General features: G+C 41.8%; 1 protein-coding gene across 1 annotated transcript; it reads left to right on the top strand.

The window, feature by feature from the left end:
* Positions 1 to 12,308: 12,308 nt before the first annotated feature.
* On the top strand, positions 12,309 to 18,013 carry LOC138368977 (uncharacterized). The gene is made up of 3 exons (XM_069331709.1): positions 12,309 to 12,795; positions 16,534 to 16,693; positions 17,902 to 18,013. Exons 1-3 carry the CDS (start codon positions 12,309 to 12,311, stop codon positions 18,011 to 18,013), a joined length of 759 nt encoding a protein of 252 aa, XP_069187810.1.
* Positions 18,014 to 27,928: the final 9,915 nt, after the last annotated feature.

Raw genomic sequence — 27,928 nt, 5'->3', positions numbered from 1 at the left:
TTTATATCTTAAAACTCCTGCCATCTAATTAACTCTGTTCTAAAATATATTATGATTTAATACAAAAATCTAATGGGAGTGACAACGAGGCAAGACGTTATTGTCGCTGTGGAAATGCTTCTTTATCTGACCACTAACGAGGCTTCGAGGTTCCTTATGGCGGTAGTTTTAAGGTCTCGAGTCTTCAGTCTTTTCTGAATCACTGTCTTCATTACCTCTCGTGTCGTGGTCAGGCGAGGACCTGCGTGAGTGAGCGGTTGATAGAAAATTATTGAGTGCGTAATAACGTGTGTATAAACTTTATATTGTCCCTGCTTAGTGGAAATACAGTGTCAAGTAAGTTTACGAGTTGTAATGTTAGTTTTGTTGTCAGGAATGTGATATGTTCTTGTTTAGTGAGGGAAGGAGGCGAATTGCTCGTTAATCACACATGTTTAATTCATGACACTGGCATTCATACCTATTCATGCACAAGGTCCTTCACACTCGTACACATGTATAAACTTGTATTAGTTGTGTTGCACCAATGCCAGGCATCAGTAAACAACTGCTTAATGCGAGATGATAAAATACTGAATGAAATCACAGTAACGTGATAATTGTGAACAAAATCTTTGGAGTAAGACGGTGGGTTTGAACTAGCGTTTGAGGGACGTCATATATTAGATGTACGTTGTTATTGTCATATATAACGTATAATTAAATAATTGCAACATCTTTACATATGCCTAATATGCTTCTTTTTTATAACAAAACTTCATTTATTCCATAATAGTATTATGAGCCGAAATTCGGAGACGTATTTACAGCTATTAAAAAGTTAAAATGTTCAGTTACTATTGTATTCAATTAGTATTGTATTGTCTTGTATTACAGGAAAATTGGTGCTCGGTCACAGCCTCCAGCAGGCAGGATAGTCACGAATTCAACGAGATTCATCCAGGTGTTATCTTCCATCATGTTAAGGTGAGAAACTTGCCCCAATACGCGACTCCTTAATTACGTAACACATTGCGCTTCTTGAGCAGTTACCCTCTGAGCTGCACTTCTCGGTCGGTCTTGTGACTTAAGGAGTGAGGACCCCTGGTCTCGATTTAGGAGGGGCCCGGTTTGACCCTCTTGGTGGCCCGCTAATCTCAACAAGAATTCCTTTAATTCAATATCAGTGGGAATATTGTTATTGATAAAGGCTGTAGATCAGTGGCTTGTTTCTTAATTAATTATATATATTGAACCCCCTACAAGCCGCTATTCAAGTATCGTGTAATTCACCCTTTTGTTTACTTCCTCTGGCCTCACTTATTGCAGGGATCTTTATATTTTTGTTGGTGGTTTTAATTTTTTGTTGAGCATTACGAATTTTTTGGTGGAGTTTTTAATTTGTTTATTGGCGGATTTGTATTTTTGTTTGACGGATTTATATATATATTTTTTGTTGGATTTTGATTTTGTTTTTTGGTGGATTTGGATTTTGTTTTTGTTGGCGGATTTGATTTTTTTTTTGTTGGCTGATTATGCGTTAATTCGAATTTCACCAAAAAACAAAATCCAAATACGCCAACAAAAAATTCCAAATCCGCCAACAAAAACTTGTTTTTACAGCGCTTATTAAATACAGTTAAAATGTTACATTACTCATTACTATCTTATATTACAGGTAAGTTGGTGGTCGGTCACAGTCTCCAGCAGGCAGGATAGTGACCAGATGCCAGCGATTCATCCGTGTATTATCTTCCATCATGTTAAGGTGAGAAACTTTCCCAATACTTGACTCCTTAATTATGTAACACATTGCGCTTCTTGAGTCGGAGGGGGACTATCTAATTGCTTAGTACATCAATGTTTGTACTATAGAAAGTACTATCTGAACAGGAGGATGTTTAAAGTGAGCCTTAGGAGTGAGGGCCCTGGACCCTGATTCACGAAGCAGTTACGCAAGCACCTACAAACCTGTACAACTTTAATCAATCTTTGGCGGCTTTTTTTACAGTTATTCAACCCGTCCTCCAAACAAAGATCCAAAAGTGATTCCATGCACCCGCCAAACCCCCGTTTATGAATGAAAAGCGGTTTACACACGACTCACAACTGCTGACGTTCGAACATATCCGGAACAAGTGCTTCACTGACGAATTTTGTTCGAACCACAACGCTATAAATGCTTCACCCACGTACTACAAATACAAATAATCGCCAACAGAATCTAAACATATAACCTATCCTCTGCCTATAAATACACAATATGCTAATATATTATTATATTAATTTATACATGAGAAAATTCCCGTTTTGAATGAACAGCATGTTAAAATTTATGAATGCGTTTGTAGGGTTGACCGCTGAATGTAATAGACTTGAGTCGAGGATGGGTTGAATTATTAAACAGTTAAAGAGGTGCGAAGCACCAGGAGACTGTTTACAACAATAACAACAGTTGTTTGGGAAGTTTTCATGCTTGTAAACTGTTTAAACTAATAAATGTAACCAAAGCCGTCAAAGATTGAGGAAAGATGTACACGTTTGTAAGTGCTTGAGTAACTGCTTCGTGAATCTGGTCTTGGCGGTTTGGGAGGGCCCGCTTTGACCCCTTTGGTGTTCCGCTGATCTTAGCAAGAATTCTTTTAATTCATTATTAGTGGAAATACTGTTATTGATAACATCTGTAGTTCAGTGGTTTCTTTTTTCATTACTTATATATGGTGAAGCCCACAAGCCTCTGTTAAAGTATCGTGTAATTCACCCTTTTGCAAGGAAGAGTTAAGAATATAGCCAGGGGGTCCATACAATGCTACATGAGGAGGTATAATCAGGAACTGTGGCGGCATTCATCATATTCTGCTCCTATAATTATTTGTTTACTTTCTCTGGCGTCACTTATTGCTGGGTTCTTTGTCCCGTATTTCCCCATCACCTCTATCCCCCCCATTTCCCTTATCCCCCCTGTCTCCCCCATTCCCCCCCTCCCGTCTCCCCCATTCCCCCCCCCGTCTCCCCCATTCCCCCCCCCCCGTCTCCCCCATTCCCCCCCCCGTCTCCCCCATTCCCCCCCTGTCTCCCCCATTCCCCCCCCCCGTCTCCCCCATTCCCCCCATGTCTCCCCCATTCCCCCCCCTGTCTCCCCCATCCCCCCCCGTCTCCCCCATCCCCCCCCGTCTCCCCCATCCCCCCCGTCTCCCCCATCCCCCCGTCTCCCCCATCCCCCCCCCATCTCCTCCATCCCCCCATCCCCCCCCCGTCTCCCCCATCCCCCCCGTCTCCCCCATCCCCCCCCGTCTCCCCCATCACCCCCTCCGTCTCCCCCATCCCCCCCTCCGTCTCCCCCATCCCCCCTCCGTCTCCCCCATCCCCCCTCCGTCTCCCCCATCCCCCCCGTCTCCCCATCCCCCCCGTCTCCCCCATCCCCCCCCGTCTCCCCCGTCTCCCCCATCCCCCCCCGTCTCCCCCATCCCGCTCCGTCTCCCCCATCCTGCTCCGTCTCCCCCATCCCGCTCCGTCTCCACCATCCCGCTCCGTCTCCCCCATCCCCCCCCCGTCTCCCCCATCCCCCCCCCGTCTCCCCCATCCCTCCCCGTCTCCCCCATCCCCCCCGTCTCCCCCATCCCTCCCGTCTCCCCCATCCCCCCCCGTCTCCCCCATTCCCCCCCGTCTCCCCCATTCCCCCCCGTCTCCCCCATCCCCCCCGTCTCCCCCATCCCCCCCGTCTCCCCCATCCCGCCCCGTCTCCCCCATCCCGCCTCGTCTCCCCCATCCCGCCCCGTCTCCCCCATCCCCCTGTCTCCCACATCCCCCCCGTTTTCCTATCCCCCACCCGTCTCCCCCATCCCCCCCGTCTCCCCCATCCCTCCCGTCTCCCCCGTCTCCCCCATCCTCCCCCGTCTCCCCCATCCTCCCCCGTCTCCCCCATCCCCCCCGTCTCCCCCATCTCCCCCCCGTCTCTCCCATCTCCCCCATCCCCCCCGTCTCCCCCATCCCCCCCCGTCTCCCCTATCCCCCCCCGTCTCCCCCATCCCCCCCCGTCTCCCCCATCCCCCCCGTCTCCTCCATCCCCCCCGTCTCCTCCATCCCCCCCGTCTCCTCCATCCCCCCCGTCTCCCCCATCCCCCCTTCGTCTCCTCCATCCCCCCCCCCTTCGTCTGTCCCCCCCCTGCAGTCCCCATCCCCCATGACCATCGCAGTGTGGGGGGGTAGGCCCGACCCCCCCTCTTGTATTATATATATATACTTGACCATCACGACCGGACAAAAACTGTCCGGTCGTGATGGACAGTTTACTGCGGGGCACACAGGCCACAGGAATAAGAGCCTCGTTGGACGTAGAATCGCTGTTCACCAACGTACCAGTGGATGAAACAATCGGAATGATAGCCGACAGAGTGTATCGTGATCCAGCCTGTACTCCTCTTGACATACCAGAAAATATCCTAAGGAAACTACTCCAAGCTTGTACTAAAGAGGCACCCTTCTTGAGCCCGGATGGGCACATGTATAAGCAAGTAGATGGGGTCGCCATGGGTTCTCCCCTAGGTGTCCTGTTTGCAAACTTCTACATGGGTACCATCGAGCAAAAAGTCTTAGTCGACATGAACGACTTAGTCGGCCATATACTGCAGGTATGTTGACGACATTATTACACAGGTACCTGATGTCAGACATCTGCAGGAGCTGAAGGAGGCATTTGAGCGGAGTTCCGTGCTGCGTTTCACTTACGAGATGGAAAAGGATGGGAAGCTGCCCTTTCTAGATGTAACAGTCATGGAAAAGAGCGGAGGTTTCCACACTGCAGTCTACACTAAGGAAACGAACATAGGAATGTGCCTAAATGCCAAAAGCGATTGCCCAGATAGGTACAAGAGGAGTGTTGTTAACGCATATGTCGACCGTGCTCTCAGCCACAGCTCAGAATGGAAGCAAGTCGACGAAGAACTCTGTAGGGTAAGGCAGGTCCTAGTCAACAACGGCTTCTCCAATGGTTTCGTTGAAGACATCATAAGAAGGAAAGTGAAATGCCATGCAACCTCTGAAGAGACAACCAACACAACACCTATACCCCCTATTAGACTATTTTACAGGAACTTCTTTTCCACAGCTCATAAAACGGAGGAAAGGGTCCTGAAAGATATTGTTAGTGGAAACGTTATCCCTACAGACAAAAATCAGAGGATACAACTGACGATTTACTATAAAACCAGAAAAACGGCCAGCCTACTCATGAGAAACTCTCCAGACACAAAACAGAACGCTTTAAAAGAGACCAACGTCGTCTATGCCTTCAAATACCCTCTTGGGGACTGTAAGCTCCAAAAAACCCAGTATATAGGCAAGACAACAACATCTCTTTCTAGGCGTTTAACGATGCATAAGCAACAGGGCTCCATTAAGGAACATATATTCTCTTCCCACAACCAAACCATCGCCAGAGAAATCCTAGTAAACAACACAGAAATCATCGATAGATACAGCGATAGCAGGCGGCTTGACGTTTGCGAGGCACTACACATCAAGAAGTCAACACCAGCAATCAACAGCCAATTAATGCACAACTATATTCTACCCACCTCAAGACTCCGCTCCAATATAGAAGCATTAAGAAATATGGACCAATAGGCTTTCTACAATCACTTCTATTCAATACCCATTGTTTCGTGTTCTGTCTTGTGTTGATGAAATTAATACCTTATTAAATACCACCTCACCCCATCCACCTCACTCAAATGTAGATATAAACAAATCGGAGATGTGTAAGTTCTATTCAGTTGTGTATGTTTAAACTAAAGTCTTTGAAAATGTAATAAGTTTTACGAAACGCGCTCAAGTGTCGCGTCAGACTAGAAATAAAAATGAATTTTGGAGAATTGATTTTTGAATTACCACCAACAGTGAAAAGAAATGTACGAAAGATTGAGAAAATTTGTGTTAGAATTATTAATCTTACTTTTTCGGTCATATTTAATAATATATATATATATATATATATATATATATATATATATATATATATATATATATATATATATATATATATATATATATATATATATATATATATATTGGTGTATACTGGCAGCAGGTTTTCTTTCAAACATGTTTCATTGAATATGACCGCATATTCTGTATTTATTATTTTCTGGTTTAGGGCTTCTATCCCTCTAACTATTTTCTTAGCATCAGGGCTTAATTGAAATAGGAGTTCTCCAAAATTCATTTTCGTACTTTTAAGGTGAAGAAAAGAAGTGATTTACTATAGAGTGTATTACACTTATTTGTATAATTTGCACGACGTTTCGAACCTCCATGGTTCATTCTCAAGTGAACAGATCTTACAATACTAGTTGATTTTATACCCGCATTAGGTCAGGTGATAATACAATGAAGGTGAAAACATGGGGGGATACATAAGGGATAAACATAGGGGCTGCAGAAGGCTTATTGGCCCATACGAGGCATCTCCTATCTAAACACAAAGATTAATCCAGTGTAATTGGCCTGTTATGTTGGACATTGTCTTCTGTGTTGGCATCGATATGTTCTTGTCTTGTCCTTACTCTCATGGTGGGTAGAGTAAATAGTTCCGTGATTTGGGTGTTCATGGTAGGTCGCTCTATTCTTATGTGAATTGCCTCAAGAATTTGTAATCTTCTTGAATCTTGGGTTTTGTCTATTATGCAAGTATTCTTGTTCAACATTTCTCTTGTTAGAGTAATGTCATGGGCTTGTCATGACTTGTAATGACAAGCCCATGACATCACTTCTTTTCTTCACCTTAAAAGTACGAAAATGAGTTTTGGAGAACTCCTATTTCAATTAAGCCCTGATGCTAAGAAAATAGTTAGAGGGATAGAAGCCCTAAACCAGAAAATAATAAATACAGAATATGCAGTCATATTCAATGAAATATATATATATATATATATATATATATATATATATATATATATATATATATATCTATATATATATATATATATATATATATGTCGTACCTAATAGCCAGAACGCACTTCTCAGCCTACTATTCAAGGCCCGATTTGCCTAATAAGCCAAGTTTTCATGAATTAATGTTTTTTCGTCTACCTAACCTAGCTTTTTTTGGCTACCTAACCTAACCTTACCTATAAATATAGGTTAGGTTAGGTTAGGTAGGGTTGGTTAGGTTCGGTCATATATCTACGTTAATTTTAACTCCAATAAAAAAAAATTGACCTCATACATAGAGAAAAGGGTTGCTTTATCATTTCAAAATAAAAAAATTATAGTAAATATATTAATTCAGGAAAACTTGGCTTATTAGGCAAATCGGGCCTTGAATAGTAGGCTGAGAAGTGAGTTCTGGCTACTAGGTACGACATATATATATATATATATATATATATATATATATATATATATATATATATATATATATATATATATATATATATATATATATAATGTCGTACCTAGTAGCCAGAACGCACTTCTCAGCCTACTATGCAAGGGCCGATTTGCCTAATAAGCCAAGTTTTCATGAATTAATGTTTTTTCAACTACCTAACCTAACTTTTTCGGGTGCCTAACCTAACCTAACGTATAAAGATAGGTTAGGTTAGGTAGGGTTGGTTAGGTTCGGTCATATATCTACGTTAATTTTAACTCCAATAAAAAAAAATTTCCTCATACATAATGAAATGGGTAGCTTTATCATTTTATAAGAAAAAAAAATTGCGAAAATATATTAATTCAGTAAAACTTGGCTTATTAGGCAAATCGGGCCTTGCATAGTAGGCTGAGAAGTGCATTCTGGCTACTAGGTACGACATATATATATATATATATATATATATATATATATATATATATATATATATATATATATATATATAATATATATATATATATATATATTTATACTATTATTATTATTTTCAATTATATACTTTTATTTTCTATTACATGGGTTCAGTTCCTGAACCCATTATGTGCCTTTGTAACCCTTTCCACCACCGCCCACGGGATGGGTATAAGGTGCATAATAAAGAATCAATTCTAATACGAATATGTTCCACAACGTAGATGGGCTCGTCTTTCAGTACACAATGTTTTTCATCTGTGATGAGCTCATTTTATATTATTTTCTCTTTAGCTATCTATTCTAAGAACACAAAATTTCTATGATTGCTTTCCAACTTTACAGTCCATTTCTCATTCAATTAATCATCTCCCCATGCACCAATTACTTTGATGTTGATACTCAAAATTTTGTATATAATTTTTTTCAGGTTACGGTAAACTGTAGGACTTTCCTCTAAGGCCAAAAAGGCTCACTCGTTGCAAAAGTTTATACATGTGAAATTGGCAGTATTTTATTAGTTTATTTCAATTTTATTAACTTCTTTGGCAGGTACGTCCTCCCTACAGCTCATCGTGGGACATTTGACACTCCGAAAGATAAGGTGCGTTCATTATGTGTTATGTTGCGATGCCATTTTAATATCGACCCTCAACATTCTTTATAAAACATGTAAGACAGCCCGAAGTAACTTTTTGTTCAAATATGACAGGACGTATTTTCTGCGCCATTTTGGCATTTGTGAATTTCTGGGGTGTAGCCTAGCTGTGTGATTCTGAACATAGGGATGGGTAGCGTCGTTGGATTAAGCAAGAATTTTGGGCTCGCCAGATTAGAGCCAGGCAGATGTATGCGTAACACCTGATTGGCCAAGTTTCATACCTGCCATCTAATTGGGGTTACCTGAGGTCACGTGACTCCTGAGGGGGATGCCGTGAGGCAGTTAATTGGGCCCGAGGCCTCGTTACAACCATTGAGCTGGAAAAGATAAAACATGCTTCAATAATTAGCAGATTTTTTATAACCGCAGTGAAGCCAGACCTTAGAAGAGCCGAGAGAGAGCTCGTTTGTATCGAAACGTGTGTGATTGTAACTTCGAGTAAACCAGTTTACCATTTCCCAAAAGTTAGTGAGGAGGGATGAATCGCTGCTTGATGAATCCGGACACAATTCGCGCAATGCTAGTGGTGTGGGACTGCTGTTTCTCCAAATCCAAGCTATAAAGAACTCCAGGGAAGAAGGGTGAGGAATTGCCCATACTCGCTAGCAAACCTGTCGAGCCTCAACTAACATTGAACGACCAGTCCCGGGCAAGTGGGTTGGTTATTCAGAAGGTAACTAGTGCAGTGCTGTGCCATAGACACTAAAGTTCTGTTACTCCAGTGGCATAGCGATTGCAGCATTTAAGTGTAGCAGCCAATGAATTGGACCAATGCAATACTCCACTTAGAGAAGCATTGAAGTGACAACCCTGATAAGTCACAATTACCCTACAGTGATAGTTGGTGATTTTTTTCAGCAAAAAGCTCTTTAATGGTTGCCTTAAACCAGTGTTGAGCTACCAACTTTGGTATAATAATTGCAATGTTTACCTTTATGTCTGGCAATCCTAAAATTTAGCTGCGTTTATGGACCAATGCGACGGTCAGAGTGGAAACAGAAGATTGAATTGTTAAGATGTTATAGTATTATGGAAATTTTAGGAAGACCAAGTGAGAAATTCAACAATATTATGAATGGCGCCACAGAGCGCGCCGTGTTCGTAAGCAAAGGACACATTGGATGGTTATCATTGGGACGTCTATTTAAAAATGGCACAGGTAGTGCCAAGGGGCACAAGTAGTGCCAAGGGGCACAGGTAGTGCCAAGGGGCACAGGTACCCTTCTCTTGCTTCCCCATCAGTTCGGTCAGGTGAGAGTTCATTACGTGGGCACGACATACTTTCACGAGATAAACTTTTAATATTGGCACACTTTGCACCATGGTTGTCTAAATAAATAATGAAACGTTTTTACACGTTTTGATTAAAATGTTTTTGTCGCAGCACCTACCTTCCGGAAAGCCCTTTTCCTGTCTAGTAAACAAAAAAAAAAAATTACAGAAAATAGCGTCAAAGATAACAGGAAATAGCCATTAAACTGTTAACCAACATGCATATGTCAACCTAGCCTCGGTCTCCATTGACTAAGATATACAAATATGGATTTTATATATATATAATATGAACACTTAGTTTCATCCTAAAAGTCACAAAGACACCAACAGGCAGTGCCATCCACAGAGAGGCATCTTAGAAAGTATACCCAGCCCATTGGAAAGGTAGACCAATTAGCTTCTTTTGTGTTGGGTAGCCCTGTGTGTACCTGAAGGAGTCAATTTTCGACCTCTGTTGGAGGTGAATTAATTCAAGCTTTGGAGTGTCTCAAGCAATAGGTTGATCAGTGAATTTTTCCTAGCTATGCGGACGGCAACATTGAATGTGGGGGAGGAAATCGGAGCAAGAGGAAATGGAGGCAGTACTCAGAACAAGAGGAGCGACGACACACAGATAGGCAGCAAGTTCATCATAAAACTGCTTTCGTGGCTACACATTCCTACAATTAGCAAGACGCCAAATGTACAAAGAAATCATATCACCGTGATGTATCAATGAGCATATCAGTAGGAGCCATGTGGAGGATTCGAACCTATGCGCTGGAAACTCGCAGGCGACACCAGACCACTAGGTTGAGGTCAACATTGTGAAGCTTGAGAGGACAGCACTAGTGTGAAGACACTGCAAATATAGACGAAGTGTCACGATAACGTGGCTGAAGAAATGTTGACCAAACCACACACTAGAAGATAAGGAGGCGACGACGTTTCGGTCCGTCTTGGACCATTATCAGGTCGAAACATCGTCGTCTCTAAATCTTTTAGCGATGCCCAACAGACCACTGGAACATTATGTAACACAGTGCATAGTTACAAACCCAATAAAATTTCAACTAAGATTCAACAGAGCAGTAGTTGTTGTTGTTAAACACATGGGGCATAATCTTACTGAAGCGAATATAGTCATAAATACTCATAATCCTCCTAAGTAAAACAGAAACAAGAAACCAGTAACAATTCGTAGGCCAGCCATAGGCTTAGAGCCAGCGCAGGAATATCCCTGCAAAACAAATCTTCTAGTGTGTGTGGTTTGGTCAACACATTGCAAATCTTTCAAAAGTTTATGATAATGCAGATACACGACTTCACTACAGCTCTTGGGGTAGTAACAGTAATGGTAAAGTAGCTGTCAGAATTGAAACTTTCCATTAGTCAACCTGAAAGTAGAAATTATAGTGACACCACCAAATGTAAAGATTGTTATATGCTTAGAAACGGTAAAAGTCCTGCAAGAGTAATTGAACAAATTGAGTCCTGCAAAAGTGATTGATAAAATTGGACTCCTCTGAAAGATTCAGACGAGAATTACAATTGAGTTGAATCCCTCGCAAAATTTAATAACAGAGAGAAACTGAATCTGCAATGTTGAACGATACCTTAAAGATTAATAAAGCAACAACACACACAGTTTTAGGGACTGTAATAACACAGGTCCAAGAACCATTAAGTCTTGGAAATTGATAACTATACCGAAACAAAGCAGCGCTCCGGAACCTATACATAAATTTAAATGCAAACAAATAAAGCACTGACAAACACATATTGGAAGGCGGAAGAGATGCGGATTGTACAGCCAACCACGAGTCCTACCAGTCCTCAATAACCAAATTTTGGAGACCAACTTCACGCATGGCGCACACGCTGCTCAAGCGCTCCACAAGAAATAATAAATGTACAAAAAGCTCAAGCTATTCATACAGACCAGAATGATGTGCCATCTTTTGGACTATGCGCAAAATTTAAACTGGATCCCGTTGAAGACAACTTCCAGATTCTACAAACTCTATAGCAGTCAGTATAACAAAAATGTACAAAAATACAACATTGAAGCAAGATTAAATCATTGCAAGACAACAGACCAGATGACAGGCTGTAAGAGAACCAGCTGGAAACATTAGAAAGAACTGTAGATGAAGAACATAATCTGTAGATTGCCTATAGATTATGAAGAACATTTATAACAAAAGACTCCCAAAACCTCTGGTTAGATAATGGAAAAGGTGGTGTAGCACACCAGGTACTCAAGTAACAGAGAATGAGACAACACAAGGCGAAGGGAACGATCAGGAGAAAAGCGTCAAGCCATTACGACTATATAGCACTTGGAAGGGGTCAGGATAAGGATTTGGGATGGAACGGGGGGAAAAGAATGACGCCAACCACTTTGAACGGTCGGGGAATTGAACGCCAACCTCAATGAAGCGAAACCATTGCTCTACCGTCCAGCCCAAGCGGCTGTGCAAAGAATAAAAGCAATACCATATAGACACGCAGAATAACAGCAGACACCACACCATCGACAAGATCCTAGAAGGCAGACACTACACCATGGACAAGATCCAAGAAGGCAGACACCACACCATCGACATGATCCAAGAAGGCAGACACCACACCATCGACAAGATCCAAGAAGGCAGACACCACACCATCGACATGATCCAAGAAGGCAGACACCACACCATCGACATGATCCAAGAAGGCAGACACCACACCATCGACATGATCCAAGAAGGCAGACACCACACCATCGACATGATCCAAGAAGGCAGACACCACACCATCGACATGATCCAAGAAGGCAGACACCACACCATCGACATGATCCAAGAAGGCAGACACCACACCATCGACATGATCCAAGAAGGCAGACACCACACCATCGACATGATCCAAGAAGGCAGACACCACACCATCGACATGATCCAAGAAGGCAGACACCACACCATCGACATGATCCAAGAAGGCAGACACCACACCATCGACATGATCCCACAAAACAGCAGCAAGACACACAGTCCGGCAGTGGTCCAGTGTGGTGAGTGACACCACTCACCACACACCACAAGGAGCAGTGTGGTCACAATGCGACCCCAAACGTCTTAAGGTCAGAGCTACTCCACTTGACGGTCATGCTATCGGGAGAAGCAATATTTTAAAGATCCTGAAAAACGTAACTGGCCTCAAACCCGCTGACATTAGTCAGGAAAGTGAAGATATCGTGCTCTCCTTTTCATGTGAAGAGGAGCTAGAAAAACTCCTGACTAATGATGGATTAAATGGATTAAACTTCTTCGTAAAGAGCACCACCTACATCCTCACTTCCCACGTCAGTTCCTGGCCGGAAGAACTGTTTTTATCAGCAGGACCAGCCAGTGGATCGCTGACCGACCTCAACATCATATCAAGGACAATATCGAGGACGAAAATCCAAACCTGGCTGTATTTAAACTAAAAATTCTGCAACACCAACAAAACATCAATGAAGATTACGTTCACCACCATAGCTGCGGCCACCCAGGCTGCCACACAAGGATTCTACTGCTTCGACTTAAAAATACCACCCCACCAAATAAAAAAGGAACGATACCATGAGATCAAGCAGTGCTCTAAGTGCTACGAGCTCTCCCACCCGACCAATACGTGTCAGCACCCTGTCCAGAAGTGCAGCCTGTGCGCACTGGACCATCACTACTCCATACTCAAGGCAACAGTCCATCGCTGCTTGCTCTGTGATGGCAGTCACCCTGCAATTTCCTCCCGCTGCCCTCGCAGACAGGAAAGCATCAAGGGCCAGGTTGAAGCCAAGAGAAACAACCCTTCTACCTCCTCGACCAGAGCCCCAAGCGTTCAACCCACCACCTTAGCTCTCACTGATCGACCAGAAGACTTTCCAGTCTTACCAACATGTGGCTTCTCCCAGCAGGCGACATAGCCTTCTCATTGGGGACCCAAGGTCCCACAGGCTCCTTCACAGCCCCCTGCATCACGTGCAGGCATTATCCTGGTCTTATTAGACTAGCGGAAAGGCTAGCAGGACCAGACAACCAGCGCTTTGTCAGTGAACTAAACGCATTATACATAGACAATGGCCTGGCCCCCATCATAGCCACTAGCGTAAATCTCACTGCCTCCTCTACCACTCCGGAGACTACCACCAGGACGACCATGCGGTCAACTTCAACACCGACTCCAGAAGCGCCCATGACCCGGGCGACACAGAAGTAATTCCTTCTCCAGCTCCCGACACTCCTACCATCACTATCTCAGCAGCCGCGCTAGCAGACGTGCTGTCTACAAACGATAACAGCACCACCAGCGCTCCTGAAATAGCTACAACCACCAATCAACGACACCTAAACCTACCTAAGGCTGCGAGGCGAAAGACAAAAACGCCCACTACGGAGGTTACAGACTCCTCAGACGAGGAAATCATAGTAGGAGCTCCACCGCCGCATCACAAATACGACACCTACACGGTTCAAAACTTCCTCATGGAAACCACGTCACCAAACTCCAACGACAGCACTGCTCAGCCAAAGTCGCAGGCAAAGAAAAAACAGAAAACCCAGAGATCCACACTAATCCCACCAGCTCCATAACTGGTATAGCCAGCCCCCCAGGCTGAAAACCATTATGAAGACCCCCATTCATCGCCAGATCTCTAGTATCAGCCACTGATACAGATAATGGCTCCAAAGAGCCTCCACTTACGGGCTCACCATAGCCCGTGCTACTGGAACTTATTGTTATGAGTAGCGAATCTTAAACAACATTAACAGCAGCAGCAGCAGCAGGAAGCACAGACTAAGCGAGGTGCATGGAAAGTCACAACACAAGAGTCGAGCATGAGCAATCAATACTGTCTGATATACAGGACCAACAGCAGCGAAATTAAGAATTTGGATTCGAGATCTATAGAGGCGTTAGAGTTGGATAGACAGTACCAAGGAAGAATGCAGTCTATATGCAGGCGATGAGTCACAATAACGTGACTGAAGTATGATGACCAGATCACACACTAGAAAGTGAAGGGACGACGACGTTTCGGTCCGTCCTGGACCATTCTCAAGTCGACTTGAGAATGGTCTGGTAAACAATGCAGTCTAGCTATAACAAATACTGCAATGCAATGTGCAAGATCCTAGAAATAAAACTCCGTATCATTCAGGAATATAATCGGTATAAAAGCAGATATCGTTTTGTAAGAATCCCCTTCCCTCAACAAAAAATCCTTCAGTATGATCGGCAACATACCGCATAGCATTGAGGTGATACAGGGAATCAGTGATAAGCCAGATATATGAAAGTAAATCACGAAAGTAAATCCAGTTTCGTACCAAGATAGAGTTGGGGTATGAGCAGTAACAGAGCATACAGCAGACAACTATCTCATACAACATTATCAAACCCTCTCAACGTGAGCTAGGAGCACAGGCAGTGTTCGATTTGCCTCAGTATATAAATTAATTTATGAGTGTTAGACCACAGAGGAAGAATTGAAACAGGAATTTCCTTAAATACTTTCGTATATTAAGACATCTTCAGAAGGAATGAAGTCCAAATAAATTAATTTATTTGGACCTCAATGCTCTACGGCAAGGGTTGTGTGTGAATTGTTTGTTAAGAGTCAATGTTGATTGGCCTCATATAACTGAAATTCTGCAAGTATGTTTTGAGGTGACACTTGTGAATACCTGGGAAACCTAAACACACTGAAGGTGATTACTGTAATGTAATGTTTTTATGAACTGCTTTCAAACATCAGATGAGGTGGAAGGACGACCATGTAATCAAGAACCACCAACATGGTATTATTTTACGAAACAGAACGCTCTTTTGTACCATCTGTACAAACAAAGTGGATATTAAAGAAGGGCCAACATAAATATATGTTGAGTGGAATATGGAAAACAGTACGCAATATATATGCCACCTGTTGATATGACAACTGGAGAATAATCACAATGACGGCATTACATTTTTCGGGAGAAGGTGACACCCCTTGTCAACACCTGCATCAGAGGAGCTCGAGGTTATTTAAAAATTCCACCTAAGTATTGTGGAACAGATTGATGATAGTGAGTGGTGTCCCAAGGAAGATAAAGGTGTAGTGGTTTTGAAAAATAGGCGAGGTAACACGAATATGCCAAGGGAAGTGAAACAATTAGATGAGAAAAAGTTGTCCTAGTGTTAACAGTGCAGATGACGAAATTGAAGATGGCCGCCGGCAATACTAAAAACAAAACAGAGCAAGATTCTGGGGGTTTCAATGAATAAGGCGTTGAATCTACACAAGTAGTTGGAAAAATTAGATATTATAATGAACTATCAAGTAAAAATAATCGGCAAATTGAAATAAAGTAATGACCACATGATTAACAATGTATTAGGTCTTGAGGGGTTAGTGAAAGACTTGTGCAAGGACAAAAATCAGTTGGAAACAAATAGCAAAGCCATGGAAGAGGAAAATAAACTCTTAAAAATGGCTTTTGGAAGAAGTTAAAACAAATTTAAATATAAATGACTGCAATAGGTTAGGTAAGGAAATTCAACAGGAAAAACAGCTCTTGTCAGTACAGATGGAGAAAGTTAAACAGGGAATAAAACAGTGCAAGAAAGATATGCAACTCACCTATGCACAAGTGGCCAAGGAGAAGGAAAAATAAAAGAAGCAGTAAAGGAAGCCAAACACTGCAGCAACCAGGATAAAACAAACATTACGCTGCAAGTCAGAAGGAACTGGCATCAAATCCTAAATTGGTGCAAAACACAGTCGATCGAAGCAAGTCCCTGATAATTTTTGGCTGCAAAGAAACGGAGATAACATCTAGGTCAGAAAGAGCTGTAGAAAAAGAGATAGTAGATAAAATTCTTGCGCTAGTGGAAGGTCTTACTACTAAAGAGAATGTCTGCGACTACAGGAGAATTGGCAGGTACGGAAAAGGGAAAGATCGACCTTTTAGAATCACCCTAAACGGTGCCAAACAGATGGAAGAAGTACTAAGGAATGCTAGAAAATTACAAAGTGATGAGGGAGGGAAAGTATGGTCGTTAAGACGAGATCTTATAAAAGAAGACAGAGAGAAGCTGAAATACAACCTCGTAGAAACAAAACGTCTAAATGAGAGCAGGAATGAAGAAGAAATCATTTTTTTTTCTACAAAGTGATAGGGATAGGCAGACCAGTAAAATGGTACAAAAAGGCGAACCAACAAAATCGCTAGAGAGAGGGCTAATAAAGAATAAGGAGAGGGGGAACATGTTCCTGCAAATTTTATACACCAACATAGATGGGGGCGAGATCAAAGATACCTGAGTTAAGTGTTGTAATACAGCTGCAGATGCCAGACATTGTTGCACCTACGGAGACAAAACTTGAAGATGATATTTTAAATGAAGTCATATTTCCAAGAGGCTACTCAGTTTGGAGATGGGACAGAAAAATTAGGAAAGACGGTGACGATGTTGTGCTGGTGAAAGAACATCTAAAGATAAATGAAATAATGACTGTCAATCCACAAGAAGTTGACATTATGGCACTAGAGATCTGCAATCAGGATGATAAACTAATGATCATAAATGCATATAGTCCACCGTAATGCAACACATGGTCAAAGGAAGTGATGGATAATAAACGAGAGGGTCTTATAACAATAATGAGAGAGATTATAGCGAGACCAGATAGAGGTAGATAACGACTGTTGGTAGTCGGTGACTTCAACTTGAAATCCGTAGACTGGGAGGCATATGAATCTAGAACAGAGGATTTTTAGACTTGTAAATTCGTAAACCTCATCCTGAAAACATTCATGTATCAACATGTTAAACAACTACGAAGATGAGGTAAGGGGATGTTCCCTCCATGCTGGATTTAATATTTACCAGGAAAGAGGAAGAGATATTTGACATTCAGTACCTTCCTCCCATGGGTAAGTGACCATGTCTTTTTGGGAATAAAGTATGCAATGAGTTATAATCTGGAAGAAAATAAGGGGGTTGAAGCAGTTGAAAAACCTGATTTCAAGAGAGAACATTATGAGGAAACTTGTACATTTCTTTGAGGAATTTAACTGGAAAGACTTGTTGTTAGGACATAAAGTAAATGAGATATATGTCAAGTTTTGTGAAATATATGATAAAGGTACAACAAAATTTATACCAAAGCAGAGATCCAGAACCAGGAATCAGGATTGGTTCAACAGAAATTGCGAGAGGCCCAGAGACCAAAAGACACAAAAATGGAACCAATATAGGAAGAGGCCAAACCCCCAAACATCCCAGTGATACAAATGTGCGAGAAACAACTACACGCAGTGAGGAGAGAGGCAGAAAGAACTTTTGAAAAAGTAATTGCAGACAAGTGTAAAACAGAACCAGGCCTATTCTATAATTTCATAAACATCATATTGCAGGTAAATGATAATATTCTGAGGTTGAAAATGGGAAACAGATTCACGGAAAATGGAAAAGAAATGTGTGAAACATTAAACGAAAAGTTTTAAAGTGTGTTTGTACAAAATTATATATTCAGGGAACCAGACACAATTAGAATTCCAGAGAACAACATGGAGCATATATAGGTGTCTAATGACGAGGTGGAAAAATGCTCAAGGAGCTAAGAAAGAACAAAGCAGTTGGTCCAGATGGAGTTTCACCATGGGTTCTGAGAGAATGTGCACCTGAGCTCAGCATTCCACTTCAACTGATTTTTTAGGCATCCCTGTGTACTGGAGTTGTAACAAATGTGTGGAAAAAGGCTAACATAGTTCCAATCTACAAAAGTGGCAGCAGGGAAGACCCGCTCAATTATTGACCTGTATCATTGACAAGTGTAATAATAGAAAAATTGGAAGAAAATAATAAAAAATAAATGGGTAGAACACCTGGAGAGAAATAATATAATATCAGACAGACAGTATCGTTTTTGATCTGGAAGATCCTGTGTAACGAATTTACTCAGTTTCTATGATCGAGCCACAAAGATTTTACAGGAAAGAGATGGTTGGGTTGACGGCATCTATCTGGACCTAAAAAATGCTTTCGACAGAGTTCCACATAAGAGGTTGTTCTGGAAACGAACATATTGGAGGGGTGACAGCTAAGTTTCTAACACGGATGAAAAATTTTCTAACTGATAGAAAAATGAGGGCAGTAATCAGAGGCAATGTATCGGAGTGGAGAAATGTCACAAGTGGAGTACCACAGGGTTCAGTTCTTGCACCAGTGATGTTTATTGTCTACATAAATGATCTACCAGATGGAATACAGAATTATATAAACATGTTTGCTGATGATGCTAAGATAATAAAGATAAGAAACTTATGATTGTCATGCCCTTCAAGAAGACCTGGACACAATAAGTATATGGAGCAACACTTGGCAAATGGAATTTAATGTGAATAAATGCCATATTATGTAATGTGGAATAGGAGACCATAGACCCCACACAACCTATAAATTAGATGATAAATCTTTAAAAAAATTTGATAAAGAAAGAGTTCTAGGGGTGGTTCAAGATAGAAAACTGTCACCTGAGGATCACATTGTGCGAAGAGCCTATGCTACACATTTTAACTTCAGAATTATTTTTAAATACTTGGATGGAGAAATACTAAAGAAATTGTTCACGACTTTTGTTAGACCAAAGCTATGCAGCGGTTGTGTGGTGCCCATATCTTAAGAAGCACATCAACAAACTGGAAAAGGTGCAGAGACATGCCACTAAGTGGGTCCCAGAACTGAAGTACACGAGCTACGAGCAGAGGTTAGAGGCACTAATATGCAAAAACTAGAAGATAGAAGAAGAAGAGGCGATATGATCATTGCGTACAAAATAATAACAGGAATCGATATAATTGATAGAGAAGAATTCCTGAGACCTGGAACTTCAAGAACAAGAGGTCATTGATTTAAACTAACGAAACAAAGCTACCGGAGAAATATAAGGAAATTTCACTTATGTAAACAGAGTGGTAGACGGTTGGAACAAGTTAGGTGAGGTGGTGGTGGTGGAGGCCAAAACCTTCAGTAATTTCAAAGTGTTATACGGCAAAGAGTGCTGGGAAGACGGGACACCACGAGCGTAACTCTCATCCAGTAACTACACTTAGGTAATTACATGTGCTAAAGTCAAAGTTATCCTAGTTATTACCCCCAGGAAGGACAGAATGAAGGAATTATTGGCTCTACAGTGAACTTAGTGAAGAGGAGCATATAGGAGTCATATCAACAGCCTAAGTAATACTGTCATCAGTGTGACTAAGTAATTCTGTCCACGAGGCTTTGAACCATCGCAGGAATATATCTGAAAAATAAAACAAATAGCAAACAGTTATTCAAATTTACATAAAATCTCCGGCACCCCCCCCCCCCCGCAACAACTGGGTTAAAATTTATATGAATGAATGAATAAAAATTATTTTTTTTATAGCCATACCCTCTTTTAACAGTAAAAGGGCTGAATCATATATATCTATAACATATCTATCAAGGATTTTGTCACTCGGGAAGAGCTTTCAATATGAACAGATAGACTCACTGTGCAATAAATATTACAGTACATTCGAGATCACAAGTGCAATCATTGAGAGGATTGTCAATGAAATACACACAGACTTAGTTATGCAAGCCCATTGGGAACCGTTGCCAGCAGACTTGATTAATACGAATTATATTTCGCATTAAGTCTATTATTTAATATGAATCAATTGGAATTCCAATCTATCTCCAGTCAAACTTCAAATTGCAGACAAAAATACACTTATCTATTGAGATATTGTAATGGGAGGCCTTATCTAGTCTATGAAGATGAATGAGTACCAACTTTATCATACCGGCAGACCATCACAGACAGCATCTTTTGTGGACTGCTGTCTCTCATTCCCGCTACGATTGATTTTCGTATGTATGAAAATTAGAGATAAACCTACAGGTCCGACAGTATGTGTCCTTTAGGATAAATATAAATGACTGCTGGAGATAAAGTCTTCCACAAAAAAATATTTTCAAACTTCTTGGTGAATCTGCCCAGTCGGAAGCAAAACCCATCACCGCTTAAACCCAATGACCTCACTCTGTATTATTTCCTTTGAACAACAAAGAACTTTAGTGTTTAACCTGTATCATAATAACGTAGTGCAATGTTTGATTTGCTCTGTGGTAAGCTGCTGCTCTCTCTATGGTTTATCTGGCCAATCATTGCTCAGGTTTTGATTTTACAATGTGACACTAGGAGGCTACATACCGTGATGGAAACGATACCCCATTGGGCTGATGACAACTATTGACTTTACCAAAAATAACGATGGTTATATCCTTTTTCTGGAAGTCGCAAGTTTAAATTCCCACCTACAATTATTCCATCAAAACAACAGCTTACGTTTTTGGGTGACACATTGAACTACAGACAAACGTGAGTCCTTCACCTCAAGATCCTTCTGAAGAAACACTATGAAACACTATACATACAAAAATAATCCAACATTATTCAATTTTATCAAAGCCTTAGTACTTCAGTGTTAAGTGAAATAAGAAAACCACAAAATTGATGCTTATGGAGATGGATTATGATGGATTATACATCATTATATATTATGATGAATTATGGAGCGTCAGCTGTATTTTAGGTGGATTATCAAGATATGTTCACTTTCAGTTGGAAAAAGAAATACTCACAAAATCTTGACAACGGGCAGGATATTCACTCAGCCGTTGAACCGCCCACACATGCCCAGCAGATGTCTCCTTAGTACTATTTTAACTCCTGAAAATGAAAAACCCGCTTTCATTCTTACATTTCACTATGAGTATCATCTTTCATTCTTACATTCCAGCTGATATTAGAAAAGGTTCAAAGTTCACAAATGGTAATATCCACTATTTTTCTAGAGTAAAATTGCGTATATGTACACGGTGAAGATATATTTATACGGTGACCATATATTTATACGGATGGATATAAAATAATTGTCTACATTTTGTTGCTATAAACAATATATAGAGCCAAGCTGAAAATCTGCTTTCACATACTGCAGACATAAGTTAAATTTTTCAACAGCCTCGTACATTATAATTGGGAGCCTCAAACTTAACCTTGTCATGCTCACCAGCTTTCAAAGCATCATATCAATATTCTGAAAATATAACCCATGCATTCGACTAGTTTAGAACGCTCTGAAGTGACTGTGCAAGCTGTTTGCCAAAAGCAAGTCAGTCTGTCTCTGCTGGAGTATGGCACATGGGGCTAAGAAGGGAAAAAGAAAACTTGACAGTAGCAGTAAGATTCAATACTAAAGGTTTCAACTAAATCTACTGCCTGACAGTATTGATCCATCAGGGGGTTACAATGTATGACAAAGATGCAACTATAATGTCACCAATAATGAACTAAATGCAAAAATAGCCACTGTTGTTCCATGGTTGTGAATTAGTCTCATTTGTGGCAAGAAGAAAATCTCGCCATGCTCCATATAGCACAAACAACCTAGATGTACAAACTTTGGAGTATGTCCCAGGGCCTCTAGGTACCAAATGTTCTATTCCTGTATGATGAATATATTTTACTAGATTGAAGACAGTACACACCAGAAAGGCGGAAACTTGTTTTTTTTATATTATTTTCTACCACAGACATGGCCACACATTTACAATGCTAACTAGCATATATACATTTTCTTCTATCCTCCATGGACAGGGTGAAAGATTTGTCAAACATACAGTTCAGGGATTTATTGAACAACCACAGAAGGTGATCGTAGTGCTTTTAAAATGTTAGGCTAAGCTACATACCTAAATACAGATTTATGAATGCATTAATGTGAATATATAATGGTGAAATGTAATTCTGATCAGCTTTATACACATACATACACACACACATACACATACATACATACATACATACATACATACATACATACATATATATTTGTCTTTTTTACTCTGACAGGGTGAGATAGCTGACAAGAGAAACTAGTGTGCAATTAAGAACTTAACTACTGAAGGTGATTAAGATGCTTTTACAAGCTCAGGCTATATAGTTACATTACATGGTTAATCTGGGGTACAAGTTCAATATATCCTCAATTGTTCCAGTACTCATATAGTAGTTACAGAGTTCAGCATACCTCAGCCCAGGAGGGCGAAAGTCAAGACAATATGGGACATTCTACAATATAATGTTCAAGTGATTACATGTTTTCTCTTTCACAAAGTTGACACATTGTGTATTCGACATTTGGGTTTTGAGAAAGCTGACAGATACGTCTATATCCCAGGCGTATTCTGGCCACTATAACATCACATTGCCGGGTTCTTGTTCTATTAGTCCCATATGTGAAAGTCTCCTCACGATATCTATCATAATATTTAATACTGCAACTTTCAGGCCTTTGTGAATTTGTTAGGTCGGTGGGATCTTCATTAAAAATTTGTTTAAAGTATTCTCTTTGTCACTGCTAGTGAAACATCCATATTAATTTCTACTACTGGTTTCCAACAAGCTGTCTTTGCAAGCATATCAACAGTGTCATGCCTTAAGATGCCAACATGTGATGGTATCCATAGGAATTTAATTTCAAATCTGTTTTCTTTAGCAGCTAAAACATTCATTCGAATATCACTGACTATTTTCTGGGTGTCACTACTATGTGCATTCAATGCCAGGAGTGCACTCTGCGAGTCACAGTATATAAGTCCACAGCCTTTGTCTTTTAAAAATTCAGTGGCAAGGTACATGCCTGCAAGGTCGATTTGAGTTGTACTTGCCCAATCATTGACGCGCCTCATTGCTGTATGTACGAAAGAAGATTGTTCAAATATATTACATGCGCATCCTGTACATCGTCCACCTTCTTCTACAGAACCGTCATATCTTGAGTTGTCTTGAGATGATTTCGGGGCTTTTAGTGTCCCCGCGGCCCGGTCCTCGACCAGGCCTCCACCCCCAGGAAGCAGCCCGTGACAGCTGACTAACACCCAGGTACCTATTTTACTGCTAGGTAACAGGGGCATAGGGTGAAAGAAACTCTGCCCATTGTTTCTCGCCGGCGCCTGGGATCGAACCCAGGACCACAAGTCCTGCGTGCTGTCCGCTCGGCCGACCGTCGGTATAGCACTGATACACATTGGTACCCATGCCCTGAGTACTCTCCGTGATGCTTTTCAGTGTTAACTGTTTTAATAATGTAGAGTGTTCACTATCTTTCTTGGGTGCATTTACAAAATCAACTGATAGATCCCAGTTATCCCATGGAGTAATTGGTTGATTAATAATTAACTGAGTTGGGTACATATTTAAGATTTTGATAAAATTGGCTACCTTGTAGAACCAAAATGCATAATCAGATTTTGCTCTTCTTCTATGGACCTCAGGTGAGTGTAGCATATTAGAAAGTTTTTCTTGAAACTTAATGTGTTGCCGAGATCTACTCAACGCCTTCACGCCGAAAACTGTGCTAATGGACAAAATTCTTTCACTTATGTTAGGCAATTTTAACTCTGCTCTCATATTAACTATTCTCGTGGACTTTGGAGCTCCAAGGATGAGACGCATAGTTTCATTTTGCAAGGTTTCAAGAGATTTCAGCTCTTTGTCAGTATACAGTGTGAGATGTAGAGCATTGTAGTCAATCACAGAGCGTATAAATGACATAAAACATTCTAGCAAGTCTCACGTTAAATCCATGATTGACACCAACAAGGACCCGCAAGGGCTTTAATCTCTCCCAGAGTCTCCTCTTGAGAGAAGAAAGGTACCCAGGGTTGTTAATGGGGACACCAAGGTATCTGTAAGACTCGCAGTTCTCAAGTACTCGCCCATCTATATGATAATTGGCTGGTGGAATACCACATGGAATGAGGGCACGAGTTTTCTGTACAGAGATAAGTCGGCCACATTCCTCAGCTCTAGAAGTAAAAGCGTCGAGCAGAACTTGCATTCTAGGTTCAGAGGCAGCCTGTAAACATATATCATCATAACAAATGACAGTGTTTTCATTATTAGTTGGGAGATCTTTAATAAGTTTATGCATCAGAACGTTGAACAACAAGGGGCTGAGGACCCCTCCTTGTGGAGTTCCCAGTTCAAAGTGTCTGCTCTCTGTGCTTTTAACACCTGTTACGGCCACAATGGGTCGCAACCGGTTTCTTTGCTGGTGGAACTAAAGTTCTGGAACCCGGCCCAAAGTTAGTAGAGGCTTTCAAGGAGTAAGCTCGGTAGTGCATGTAAAACACAATAGGGGAGGTGCATTGAATACGATACTTCATCAATTATCAATATATTCACATATAATCACTTTCCCATCACCTCATAAAGAAAGATCCTAAAGAAAGTATTACTACACTTAATATGTACACAAGTTTCTCTAATAACACTAAGAGCTCCTCGATGCTCAATCGATGCAGTCTTGTCAGATACCGTGTTTCCTCAACACACACTACCATCCTCGACTAGTACTGGGAAACACCAACGAATCTACCCTGGCCACGAGCCAGCCAAAACACAGTCTCACTAGGTGCTCTTCGTGCACGCCCACAATCACTCTCCAGCCTGGAGCTGGCAGAGAACATCAGCCTCACGCTGCTGGGCCTCTTCATGTACAAATACAAGGGTAGCGAACCCCTGGCAGGAGCTTCATGCAACTCGCTGGTTACACTCCTCCGTAGCACCTCACTGTCAGTCGTCTCTTCCGCTAGCCAGTCCCGGGTACGCCGAATTCTGTCACTGCCACTTCACAGGCAGACAGTAGAACACTACACAGTTCTTCTTCGGCAGCGGCTCACTGCTTCCGTAAAGCAGAATGGAGTAGAGAGCTATTTGCTGCCCTGGGTAGACTGTCTGTCCTGGTACCACAGCAGCCCTACGTCGACTACGTGGATACAGACACGTCATCAGTACACTGGTCAGTACATGGGACACTAGGAAACATCACTTACGTACTCTGACAGACACACAACTCCTATAATAGATGGCGCTGCTTTTCTAGGTGCCACCTCACCAGAGGTCAGCACCAGCTGCCTCTCGAGCTGACTAGGACAGGAATCTAGCGCCTCATGCTGGTATAATCCTGTCTCCACTAGATGGCGTCGTCCAATTTGTAGGGGGGTTTCGGGAGCGGACTCACAGATGGCATTGACGTCGCTGCTCCGTGCTCCGACGATGGAATGGGGTTCGTAACACCTCCCCACCAAAAGGAATTTGGTTTGGGCTTCTGATAAAGAGAAAACAAACCAAATTAATCAGGTGTACAGAAGTGTGATAACGTTATCCACTCCTATAATGTGCTCAATCTGGAGGGGATATTGTTGAAGATGTAGACTCCATCTGGTGAGTCGAAGATTCTTCTGCCTGAACTGGGCAAGAAACTTCGGAGGGTTATGGTCAGATTGTACTAGGATGGGATGGCTATTACTAGTTAGGTACACCTCAAAATTTGGGACGGAACTGATTAAAGTCAACGTTTCTTTCTCTATGACGGAATAGTTGAGCTGACTGGGGTAAACTTCTTGGAATAGTAGGCTACAGGATGTTCCACCCCCTTTTTGATCCGTCTGAGATAATACGGCCCCCAGGCCATAGTCGGAAGCATCGACGGTTAAAATAAATCTATCCTCAAAGCTCGGGGACCTGAGGATGAGAGAAGAGATCACAATCGCCTTGAGGCTCTCAAAAGCTTCCTGGCAATGTTCATCCCACAACAGTGTCACACCCTTCCTCAAAAGATTTGTCAGGGGGGCGGCGATAGACGAAAAGTTAGGGACAGACTTACGGTAGAAAGCAGCCATACCAAGGAAACGCAAGATTTCCTTCCTGGTGGCTGGTGTAGGGTACTGGACGCTTGCCTCTACCTTGCTGGCCTTTGGCGCAATCCATCCTCCTCCCACCTCATGGCCTACAAAGATGACAGAGGTTTTGGCAAACTCAGATTTGTGCAGGTTGACTACCAACCCTGACTGGAGCATGGCTTCGAAGAAGTCCTCTGTGTGATGTAGATGGTCCTGCCAATTTACATCATATATCAATACATCATCGATGTAGACCAAGGTGTTTTCTACGTCAAGCAATACAATACCCATCAGCCTCTGGAAGGTGGACGCTGCATTTTTCATCCCAAACGGCATCACCAGACATTCAAGCAGTCCGTCGGGAGTCACGAACGCGGAGATGGGTTTGGCCCGCTCTGAGAGGGGGACTTGCCAAAAGCCCTTAAATAGATCAAATTTAGTCAGGTAGCTAGCTTTGCCTATGGCATCAAGACATTTCCCTACTTTGGGGAGAGCATAGGTATCAGCTACTTTGACCTTATTTATCTGGCGATAATCAATACATAAATGGTATTTCTTACCCGGTTTGGGCACTAGTAGTATCGGAGATGACCATGGGCTTGTGCTTGGGGCTATCAGATGGTGTTGCAACATATACTCCACCTCGTTTTTCACCACCTTTTTCTTCAGAGGGTTGAGACGGTAGGGGTGTTTTATAGGCCTGACTCCGTCGTCCAGTACAACATTATGCTGTAGGACAGATGTTAGTCCTGGAGCATCTCTGAAGATATTGTATTGCTATTGCTTGTATTGCTGGATCAGTTTCACCAAAGACAGTTGATTTCCTCTGGTTACATGCGTCAACTTTGCCTGCAAATTACATAAAATCTCTGAGTTAGTACATTCTCATCCTCTTCCATTACCTCAATGTCATCTCTAGTTGTCACCATGGTTATTGGGTGCATATCCTTGCCCCTCATACTTTTTCATCATGTTAACGTGGACCAAAGTTTCTTTCTTTCTGTGATCTGGCGTGCTGAGAATATAATTATGACATGTTACTTTCCTTAAGACCTGGTAAGGACCTACAAATTTAGCACTTAAACTTCCGGTCACTGTGGGAGAACATACCAACACTAGATCCCCTACTAGAAAATCCCTATGCTTTGTTCTTCGGTCATACCTGCTCTTGGTGGTGGCCTGGGTATTCATTAAGGTTTTCTTTGCCATCTCCCAAGCAGAAAACAACCTGCCTTTAGTAGTAGACAGCCAGTCCAAAACGTCTACATCGGTTTCCTTGTCCAGCCAATGGTCTCGTACCACTTCCAAGGGACCTCTCACAGAGTGGCCATAAATCATTTCAAATGGGGATATACCTATTGATTCATTAGGAACTGATCTTACCG

The sequence above is a fragment of the Procambarus clarkii genome, chromosome 26 (genome assembly GCF_040958095.1).
Source record: "Procambarus clarkii isolate CNS0578487 chromosome 26, FALCON_Pclarkii_2.0, whole genome shotgun sequence".
NCBI classification, from domain to species: Eukaryota; Metazoa; Arthropoda; class Malacostraca; order Decapoda; family Cambaridae; genus Procambarus; species Procambarus clarkii.
Note: the sequence above shows the minus strand (reverse complement) of the source record. Positions and strands in the feature narration are given on the sequence as shown.